The 12,115-nt window shown below is 30.0% G+C and overlaps 1 protein-coding gene across 1 annotated transcript; it reads left to right on the top strand.

Moving 5' to 3' along the window:
• The first annotated feature begins 4,194 nt into the window (after positions 1–4,194).
• On the top strand, positions 4,195–5,749 carry LOC144546157 (putative staphylococcal-like nuclease CAN3). The gene is made up of 5 exons (XM_078294684.1): positions 4,195–4,394; positions 4,577–4,636; positions 5,160–5,319; positions 5,448–5,516; positions 5,627–5,749. Exons 1-5 carry the CDS (start codon positions 4,195–4,197, stop codon positions 5,747–5,749), a joined length of 612 nt encoding a protein of 203 aa, XP_078150810.1.
• The last annotated feature ends 6,366 nt before the right edge of the window (positions 5,750–12,115 follow it).

The following is a 12,115-nucleotide window of genomic DNA, read 5'->3' as shown; positions in this document are numbered from 1 at the left end:
TCCAATATCAGAAGTAAATTTAGTCTTTCTTGGAAAATAACATTATTTAATATTAATATCTAATTCCATATGCTATATGCACTTGAGCTCTATTAATAAAATTTTATGTACGTAGCGATGACATTAGTATGGTTTTATAAAGTGTCACAGCGTCATGTAATTGGAAAGACTCACCTAACAGAAAAATCATGTATTTGTTGTCTTCTATATGCCTCATATAAATTATGTTATTTGCCGTTGATTCTATTGTTTTAGTTGATATCATACATATTTTGCAATGACGGAGCACATAGAGTCAGAAGATGAAACTTGCCTTTCCTCCTATTTCTATATTTTTTTAAAAGAATTATATTTGATAATCAAAACAATTATAGAATCATGTCTCACCCTAATATTTTTTTCTAAAATATATACCTATTTTATACTTTGCTCCCAAAGTTTATAAAACATACTAATATTTAAAATAAATATAAAATTATGTCACTTGAAAGGATACCTCCATTTCTTTAAGAAATGGAGTGGATTCTTGGAGAGAAAGAAGATAACAAATATGATATTTATAATAAAATAATTAATGTGGATTCAGATCAAGATCGGATTATAGATCTTCTAAACATCAATTGTGGCCTACCTAATAAAATCAACAATTTTAAGGACTAATGAGATATATTTTGATGACAAATAAAACAAGGATCATTATGTATTTTCAAATCCTAAACCACCTATGCCAAATTCTATTACTACAGCCATGTATATGCCAAATTATAGAATGATTCCAGCATATAATTATTTCAAGACGACGTGTGGAATTTTTATATATAGCTGGATAGAAGAGTATATTATCATTTGATTTCATTAGTGTGACTAAGGAATTGTATTGAACTAGCCGGACATACATTAAATTAAGACCATGCAAAATCATTAGCAAAACGTTGTTAAATATACCAGATCTTTTGAAGAATAATAAAAAATAAACTTTTAATAAACAGTTTTCTTATTTTAGAAATAAATTGTTTACTAATAACATTGTATATAATGTGCCAAATTTATAATGTCTAGGCTATATTCGTAAAAAAGGTAGGATAGCAATGGGCTAGGATAGGCCGGATTTGCTCCAATGTCATAATAAATTTGAAGGTTATATTGGAAGGTCATATATCGGTTTAATATAATCGAAATGGACTGAAAAATATTGATTCTCCTTGTTTTCCTACGAGAATGAGAATTCTTACTGAAATAATGTTTCTTTAATAATAGCATATTTATTTCAAGACAAAATTAAAATACTATGTATAAAAGAAAAACTGGTTAAAACAAGAAAAAAGTAGAAAAATAGGTTGTTTCAGCCCTTAAATTTGGGTGACTTTTCTTATGCTGAATATAGCACCTCAATTATTTTTAAAAATAATAGAGATGTATATTTCAGTACATATTCCAAAAAAAAATTATATTGAAAGGTCAAATAAGAGAGTTCTATATGATGGTAATGTGGGCTTAAAAATATTTCTCATTTTCCTGTAAGAGTGAAACTTTCTATAATAATAGCATGTTAATTATTTAATTCAAGACAAAATTGGAAAGTATGTACAAAAGAAAAAGTCGGTTAAAACAAGGAAATTAAGTTTCTTCCAATGTACCTTAATATTAGGAAATGAGAACAAAAAATTGTAAACACCATATCTTGTTTAATGTACCAAAAAATTGATAAAATCATTTTTTTGAAATGAGAGCATTAATTCTTGGGTCATGCCCAATATGTTATGTGATTTGTTTTGCACATGACTAGTTAATTATGGAATAAAATGATAGGTCTTTGTATATGTCATTTTTGGAATAAAATGACAGGTATTGTTGTCTCATATGCCATTTTTTTTTTTTGATAATCTTATTTGGGTAAGTCAATTGATAAGATAGAATTGGACAAAAATTAGAGAAATCTGGTTAATGGGGTGATGCCCAATTTGATATTTCTGGCATGACGAATTAATTTTAGAAATAATTGCTATTTTCCGCAAGCCTAAAGTTGGCTATGCTATTTTTTTTATCAAAAGTTTGTCAAGAAAGGAATTGAAGGTGGTTCCTTTATTTACAGTATAAAGTCATATATAAGTAGAGAATGCTAATGTAGTCTTGTATTGTTGATACATTGAGCGAATCTGTGAAGATAAGTGATTTTGATTCTTGTCTCAGAAGAAAACTGTTGGATTTCACAGGTAATTAGTTCTTCAATTTTTTTTTTTTTTTTACTTTTTAGTCATAGCTATTTGTCTCTTTCATTTGAAACTTGTTATTTCGAATAAAAATCATAGGTACTTCTATGTTTGATTATTTTCATCAATAATGGTTCAATTCTCTTTTATCTACATAAAAAAAAGTTTACAATATTTATATTTTGTTGTCAGAAAATTTGACTTTTAATTCGAAAAAAGAGATCAATATTTATATCAGTCCATATTGCAAAAGAAGAAGAAAGAAAAAATTATGCAAAAGCATGCAAAATATATTATAAACTGTATTAATTAGTTTATTTGAAAACTAAGTTCTCTCTTTAGATCTGGCTTTCGAAAATTATGAAGTGTCTCATTCGTTCTAATTTTTAGTTTTGGAGACGGAGTACTACATGGAAAGACCAAACTACGTTGTCATTTCCGCCATATCATAGGCACCCACAATATCCAGCCTATGTTCCACCCTCACAATATCCAGCCTAATTCTTATACTGTGAGGTTTTATGTATATAGTAATAGAAAGTTTGAACTGATCTGATGTTCTCATTTCATTGCATTTTATTGATTGTAAATTATGCATTGTTTAATATTTAATAAAAATTTGAATGTGAATGTCATATATCCTCTTCTCTTTTGTATTCTAAATTTGTAGTTACGAAGCTCTGTTCTGTTGTGATTTGATGGAAAATAGAAAGCGTCTATTTTTGTTGTACTGATTAGTAAATGGGTGACTTTTCTTTTTGTTCGCTTTACAAAATACTTATTAAGGTCAATTTATTTTTGTGTGATGGAGATTAATATTGACGGAGTATCCAAAATTAGATGATAAAAATAGTAATGGCATGCAACAGGCAATCAAATGGGTTGAAGTTTTGATAATTAAATTAGGATAGCGACTTATTGAGTAGGTTACATTTTTAGCAGGGCAGAAATAGTAATGATATTTTATAGACAAGGATGATTAAATTAGGATAGCTACTCATTAAACCGCCTCAGAACTATTTTCTTTTCTTATAATTCTTAAATTAACGGATAATTCAACCACCTTTCCAAAAATATGGCAGCTTATAAATAATTTTTAGAGGAGCCTTTCCAAAAATATGGCAGCTTAAAATTAGTTTTGCGGGGGAGGCTTTCCAAAATTATGGTAGCTTATTCAAGGAGCCTTTCTAAAATTACGGCAACTTATAATTACGCCATGTCATGTTGTGTTAGTTATGTGATGTGTCTTTCTTTAATTGGCCTATATCCTTTTTAATTATTCTACCGCCTTTCTAAAAATAAATGTTGAGACGAGCCTTCCTTAATTACCATGGGTTATAAATCTACTAGCTCTCTCAAAATTATTGAAGTCCCTCTTTCAACATCGTCATTTATTATCTTAAAATTGGTAGTCTCTCTTTCATACACACCTCACATGGCACAACTGATCTTGCCATTTGTACCAATTGTACATTGGCGAGCTCTACCGGCTCAACATCCACCGCCGAGGATTCTCTTCGCAATTATACATACTTTGCCGGTATCATATCAATCATCTCTTTATTTTCTTCATTTCTAATATCATTATTTTTCTTGTGCAAATTGGTATTAGGCTTTCTGATGTGAAATCATGTGATAATAAATTACATATACCCCAATATCAGCCAGAATAAAATGGCAAGTGTATATTCCGATAAATTAAACAAAATAAGGATAAATCAAGGGAAAAAAAAAAGATCAAATTATGAGGAAAATTAATTAAAGTATCAAGCCTATCTTACCCTTGGTTGAACTATAACTTTACATGAATGTTTCTCTTGATTTGTAAATGTAGTATTGCCCCCTGAAAACAAATTAGAATTACACATACTAGCCAATAAAAAGTCGATGGAAGCTGCCTATCATAAGCACTTATAAATTTTGTCAACTAGAACATATCAATGCTTAATTAGTAGATTTATGTTGTGAGATATTTTATGAGTAAATGCTCCCACAGGTGAATCCAAAGCTTATTGGTGATGGAGACGGCTTGACCATCCATGTAGATTTGTGTCAATCTCGAGCAATATTCCCAGTACCGATAGAGATACACCAGATGGTCATTGCAAGAATGCATGCAAAGGCTGCACGGGATTTTGTTAAAGCCGATGCACTCCAAGATGCAATTAATAGAGCCGGATATAGGTGACATTGATTACTTCATACAAAAAATAATATACTTGAAATGCAAAATTGAACACTCTTGAATTTAGAAACATTGTCAAACTGTGGAAATGCTATTGATATCAGCTTATGTTTTATGTCTACGCCAAAGCAATTTATATCAGCTTATGTTTAAAATATTGTTAATTTTTTTTTCTCTGTAGAATTATAAGGGGCTCATTGAATGAGGAAATTCTCACTAAGGAGTGTAGAGTCCGTTTGAAGTACGCATTTTCTCATTTTATTTTTATTTAATTTTTGTGCTTTTAGATCCAAATTTTATTTAACTGCTTGCTTAGTTCAATATTGTTAAGTCACTGGTTCAAAACCATGTCATAAACTACGTCCAACATATTTGGAAAATAGAAAATAAAAAAACAGTAAATAATTTCGAGATTTTTTAAAGTTAAGAAGGATTAAAAGATATCCATATTTGATATGAACTTAAAACTTAAGCCCCGACTTAATTTATTCTCGTTTTTGTTAGAGTTTCAAGTTAAGGAGTACTTTAAGTTGTTAAAGTTTCTTTGAAACATATTAGAATTAAAATAGTAGTAAAATAATTAAAAAAATTGCTACCACATTAAATAGAACCAGAACATGCAAAATAATAGTTATAGTTATCACAATATTGTTATTAGCAACATAATAGTCAAGTAGTCTCGATTATGATAACTTGTTTTATAGTGCTCATAACATTCATTACCTTTTGAGACAACTTCTAAACTAAGTTGTAAATTTGTTTAGGGGGATTGATGCTCCGGAGATGGGCATGGCGTATGGACAGGAGGCCAAGAATGCTCTAATAGACCTGGTTGGGGGCAAATCACTTCAATTAGTGGTGTATGGCAATGATCAATATGGTCGCCTCTTGGCTGATTTATATATTGGCAACCATTTTGTTCAGGTAAATAATTATATTCAACTTGAATTTGTTTGATTGAACTAGTTGTCTTGTTTCATTTGTTTACAAACCTAAATCTAAAACGTAGTATTTTGAAATATAAGCTATGTAAATTTAATTTTATGGCACAGGAACACTTATTAAAAGAAGGTCATGTATGGCACTACAATTTCTTCGACAAGCGTATGGAGTTTGCACGGGTTCGTTCAAGAACACATCTCTTGTTATTTATTTTTATTTTTAAATTTGTTTTCAATGGATCTTTTAAACTAACAATTTTCTTTTACAATGTGTTTTTTTTTTCTTTCAGTGGCAACTGGAAGCTCAAGTCTCTAGGAAAGGACTTTGGGCCAATCCAAACCCGCAAAGTCCGTGGGATTTCAAGTCCGAGGAGAGAAAGAAAAAATGTGCAAATATGATCCATAACCGATAAACTGATATACATATATAATGCATGCATTGCTGATCAATAAAGCGCTTGTGACGACACCAGCTCATCATTCCTTTTTTGCAACATCTTATGGTGTATACACTGGAAGGCCAGAAATAAAGATATATTTTAAGCATAGAAGACCAAATGAACACCTTAAGAGAAGGAACAGCCACAGTCCTGCTTGGTGCTTCATGGGACACTAATGGGAGGGTAGGTGTCGGCGTGACCTACTACAATCTGATTTTTGCAGTAAAATCCCTACATGATGAAGCGATGGCCTTATGAAAGCACTGGAGTACATGGATGAATGGAGCGAGCTAACAAGGGGAGTAAATATTACAATATACTCAGAATGGAAGGTGCTAATAGAGGCGATCAATTAACAAGATCTAGAAAGCCTAGCATCTTGGAGGGGAGGTGAGGTTGTGGCAATGTGTGTTACAAAATAACAATGAAGGTTTAGAATATTAATAATGTTATGCCACGTGAGGACAGATCGAGGCACTGCAAACCCGCACAAGTAACATCAATGATGTGTTTTTTAGTGTGTGAGGCTGTAATAACGATGCTTATTTGATTATTTTTAGGACTTCCAATGTATTTGAATATTTTTACCACTTCTAATGAAATGATCAATGAAGGATTACAGTTGGCTAACTACAAAAACGCAAAGCATACATGGCACATTATAAACGTTTGTTAAAAATTCAAAATAAATCTATACCCAAAGTAAGAAAACACTATTTCAAAAATTTGCCCCAACATACATGTCTATTTCAAGACAAAATAATGTTTCTTTAATAATAGCATGTCTATTTCAAGACAAAATTAAAATGTATGTATAAAAGGAAAAACTGGTTAAAACAATAATATTCTTATGCTGAATATAGCACCGCAATTATTTTTAAAAATAATAGAGATGTATATTTCCGTACATGTGCCAAGAAAAATTATATTGAAAGGTAAAATAAGAGAATTCTATATGATGGTAATGGGCTGAAAATTATTCCTCATTTTCCTATGAGAATGAAACTTTCTTTAACAATAGCATGTTTATTATTTAATTCAAGACAAAATAGGAAAGTATGTGCAAAAGGAAAAGTCAGTTAAAACATGGAAAATAAGTTCATTGATTTATACACCATATCTTGTTTCTTTGATGTATACACCATTTCTTGATACTTAATATTAGGAGATGAGAACAAAAAATAGTATACACCATATCTTGTTTAATGTACCAAAAAATTTGATGGGTCATTTTTTGAAATGAGAGCATTCTTGGGTCATGCCCAATATGTTATGTGATTATTTTGAATATGATTAGTTAATTATGGTATAAAATGATAGGTCTTTGTATATGTCGTTTTTGGAATTAAATGACAGGTATTGTTGTCTCATATGCCAATTTTTTATTTTTGATAATCTTATTTTGGTAAGTCAACTGATAAGATAGGATTGGATTGGATTGGACAAAAATTAGAGGAATCTGGCTAATGGGGTGTTGCCCAATTTGATATTTTTGGTATGACGAATTAATTTTGGAAATAATTGTTATTTTCCACAAGCTTAAAGTTGGCTATGCTATTTTTATATCAAAAGTTTGTCAAAAAAGGAATTGAAAATAGTTCCTTTATTTAGAGTATAAAGTCATATATAAGTTGAGAGAATGCTAATGTAGTCTTGTATTGTTGATACATTGAGCCAAGTCCTGTTCCAGAAGAAAACTGTTGGATTTGATAGGTAATTAGTTCTTCCATTTCTTTTTCCTTTTTTTACTTTTAGTCAGAACTATTCGTCTCTTCTATTTGAAACTTCTATGTTTGATTATTTTCATCAATAATGCTTCTCTTTTATCTACATAAAAAAAGTTGTTTACAATATTTATATTTTGCTATCAGAAAATTTGACTTTTAATTCGAAAAAATAGATCAATATTTAAATCAGTCCATAATTGCAAAAGAATAAAAAAATAAAATAAATTATGCAAAAGCATGCAAAATATATAAACTGTATAAATTAGTTTATTTGAAAACTAAGTTCTCTCTTTAGATCTGGCTTTCAAAAATTATGAAGTGTCTCATTCGTTCTTATTCTATAACACATTTTTATTTTTGGAGACGATCGAGTACTACATGGAAAGCCAATACTACGTTGTATCAGCACCATACAGAGGAAATGTATTACAGCCATCATTTGAGGCTAGTGCTGCACCTATGTCATTTCCGCCATATCATAGGCACCCACAATATCCAGCCTATGTTCCACCCACACATATATAAGAAGTTTAATTAAATAAAGTATTGTCAAATAAGTAAAATATAAATTTAAGAGTTTATGTTTTCAGTGATGTACTGTATAATCGTGTAAATAATTTCATCGTGATGCAGATTAGTATAAATACTTTTATAGAAAAAGAATGTATTCGATATATATATTATCTAAATGAAAATTTTGTTGCATGTCTACAAAAAAAATTATTGTTTGAATTACATATGTTTCAAAATATTTATTTATAAATTAAAGTCTAATGAGAGATAAGAAGGTGCCAAACTTGATGAGAGTAAATAGGAGGTAGGGGTAGAGAGAGGGAGAGAGAAAAATGAGGAGCTCACAAGGACATTTTGTTAATTATTTTAGAGCAGGACGATTTTGTTTGAAAATTTTAGAAAGTAAGGCATTTTGTAAAATTTCCCATTAGCTACCATGATAAATTATTTATTTTTGGTTACCAAATATATGATAAGTAAATAATTATAAATCTATTCATATCTAAATACATACCGATATTCTCTATTTTTTAATATTACTAGATTGCAAAAGAGATCTTTGTTTGAAATTATTGATTACTTATACAATGTATGGTTTTTTCTGTCAGTTTTTTTAACTACTATTAAATCTTTTATTATTGTCTTTGCTAATTATAAAGAATACGACACTAAACAAATGCTCCCCAAGCCCCCATAATCACTTAGAAAAAAAAATATCCCAGTAAATATTCAAAATTAAATAATCAAAACTAAAAAAGGACAAAAATAAAAAAAGCCCTAATAAATCCCCAACGTGACATGTACGTGCAACACGTTGTATGCTTGCGGGTAGATGATGCCCTCCTCTCCTGAAGTATCCCCATATGTTGTTTCTTGGTCTGTGCTGACTTGGCAGCCTCTTCATTTCTATCTAACTGACAAGTCAGTGATGCCATGCTATGGTGGTGGAGCCAGCTTTATCATGAAGTAAAGAGAACTCATGTTTGTCAGCTGCCTGATGCCCACCAGTTTGAGCTGAAAGCATCTCAATAAGTAATTATTCAAAACTTGCAGAGTTATTAAAAACTACTTAATTATTTTATTTTTTTGTCCGAGATAAATTGTAAAAATACAACAATAATTTACCTTGGATTATTTATCTTTCAGATAGATGCTCATCGCTTTTAGCCTCCAGCATTTATCATGCAGCTCTAGAAGTTCCTTATTCATTGCAAAAATTATTAATTTCTGAATTAACAAAAAGAGGGAACAGAAGTAAAAAAAAAAGGGAATACACGGTCACAAAATGTTAAACATGACAACTTCAGAAAGATGAAAAAAAAACACAAATATAGAATACCATGAACACTAATTCTAGTGAGATCCTCTTTCTCCATGGACAACAAAGCGACTTCCTCTTTCTTCCCAATTAACCACTACAATTAATAGAAACGAAGCAGAGGAAAAACATCACTCAACCTCCAATGTGCCAAAAAAAAATTAAAATTAAAATTTCAAAACAAGGGCAAAATAATTACCTTTTTTTCGGTTGTCTTATCCTTGACTTGCTTGGTAGGTGGAGGCACGAGCTGCTCTTCGCTGGTGCTGTTTGGGTGATCAAAAGGTGTCATAAGGCTCGTTGGTCATCCTTCTCTCTTGTTTTGTAAATCAGGGGACGTGAGCTCTGTTGGATCATTCAGCTACTCAACCTGCTCAGATTTTGACATTAACTCGTACAACAGCTGCGTGTGGCAATGTCTAATGCTCCACCCCTTTGTGGAGGTGTCATATTGTTGTAATTTGTACAAATTATAATGAATTAGTTCGTGGGTGTAACAAAAATAAATTCCATTCCGCTTGATTCTTGTACAGAATGAAAAGAAAGAAAGAAAACAAACATGGGATTTAGTATAGATACCTCGGTATTGTAGTATAGATCCTCTACGTTTTAAGTGCCTCTAGGTTATTTTCCTAATTGTTTCCTCACTTCCTACACAGAGAAAAAAAAAATCACATATTAACAATAAATTCTATAGAAAAAACCTGTTTCGAATAATTACCTATGTGAAATTAACCAATACATAGGATCTGTGGGACTGCATTACAAAGATAATGAATAATGTAAATATTAATAATCATTACATATTGTAAAAAAAACTAAGATTATAACTGCATTAATTATTATTCCTCGAGCTAGTGCTAAGATTTTATCATATCAGCTTTTTTCAAAACACTATCTCAACTGTAAAAATACAAAGAACTCTAATTTTTCTATAATTGAATAATTGAAATAATTTAAAAACACAATATAAATTAAACTAATACTTACTCCGGTAGTTTACGCCATTTCAATAAATTCTATGTTCGTTTTGATTTACTCCAACATCACAAGAAATTTTAGCCTTTCTTGGTAAATAATATTATTTAATACTAATATTTAGTTCCATATTCTATATGCAGTTGAGAGCTATTATTAAAATTTTATGTAAGCGATGACAATATCAGAGTTTATAATGTGTCACAGGGTCATCTAATTGGGAAGGCTCACCTAACAAAGAAATCATGCATTTGTTTCTATATGCCTCATAAATTTTATGATTAGTTGTTGTTTCTATTGTTTTAGTTGAGATCATGCATATTTCACAATGTCGGCAGATGAAACTTGCCTTTCCTGCCTTCATTTTTTTTTTCAATATATGGTTCTATTTCTATTAATTTTGTAAAAGAATTATATTTAATATTAGAAAAGAATAATTTAGTCATGTCTTACACTAATTTTTTATTTAAATATACTTCTATTTCTATGTTTGTCTTTGAAAAATTATAAATGTGTATCAGAAGTAGATAAACTACACATTTGTTATTGGAAACCGTCAAATTAGAAGAGTCATATTTTCTGAAACATTTTACATATTTTTTTCTTTTTATAAAGAGTAAAATATGTATTTTATAAACTTAACATGAGTTTTAGTAGAATACACAATAAAATGAGTAAATTTTTGAGTTTTTAAAATTTGGAAAAATAAATATGATATTATGAACTTTTGAGGAAGAAATATATGTTAATTTGGTGAAGGACTTAAATTTGATAATTTGGCAATTATAAGTTATTTCGGGAATTGAATTGAGTTTGGAGTTCCTGTTTTGGAGTTGCTGAATTCATACCCGTTTTATTCAATTTTGGGTTTTCATGAAAGAAGAGTATATGAAGGGCATGTAAACATCTTTGCGCAGGTCCTACATGCATTTTTGCAATTTAGGATATGGAAAATCAGTTCTAAATTTAACCCATAACATCTCACTTGTGCTTTTACTATATGTTTCTGTTCTTTCTTCATACGCTACTAATTAAAGAAACTGTTTATTGTGACGCTTTATTGCTTGTCTTCAATTAGTTGGCTGGGTTGTGAATCAAATGTACTCTATTGGGCCGAATAGTTTCCATTGGAGCCCAACAATAAATTAAGAAGGTTTTCGTTGGGGCCCAAAGAATATCAGAGAATTAGCATCCCATTATTCAGAATAGAAGTTATGACTTTATGTTAATTGATTAATTCCATCACATCCTTCTCTTTCATATCTTCTATTGTACTACTAGCATTGTCACATTTACAAAGATTAGCCCGGATCCCGTTTGTTCACATATGAAAATATAGCTGTTGGTATTAGCACATTAAAATAATTATAATCCTTTCTTACATTATAAAGTAAAAATGATAAAACTATATATGATAACTGTCACTAAAAGATCGATGATGAATTATTTTTTAATCTTGCAAATAATTTTATTAGTCAGGAACTTGCCAATTATATAATATGGAGTTATGAAAGTATAATTAGAGAAAAGATACTAGTAGCAATTATACAATTGTGACACAAAATTAGAGAAAAAGGTATAAATGAGAAAGTAAAATTATTTTGGCATTGTGACGAAAGCAATTACACAGTTCAGAGGTAAGCTGTACAGAAAGCAATTACACTGGAAAAAAGAGAGAGTTAAGAATACTACATAGTTATTTCCATATATATAGGATGTTCAATAAACATATGCAATGCCAAATCGGCTAATCTTTCATTCCATAAAGAGTGACAACTTAAAAGCCAAAATAACATGGAAAGA

Source organism: Carex rostrata, chromosome 29, assembly GCF_964058835.1.
Source record: "Carex rostrata chromosome 29, lpCarRost1.2, whole genome shotgun sequence".
In the NCBI taxonomy this organism is placed as follows: domain Eukaryota; kingdom Viridiplantae; phylum Streptophyta; class Magnoliopsida; order Poales; family Cyperaceae; genus Carex; species Carex rostrata.
The sequence above is the reverse complement of the archived record's forward strand: the minus strand, read 5'-3'. Positions and strand labels throughout refer to the sequence as shown.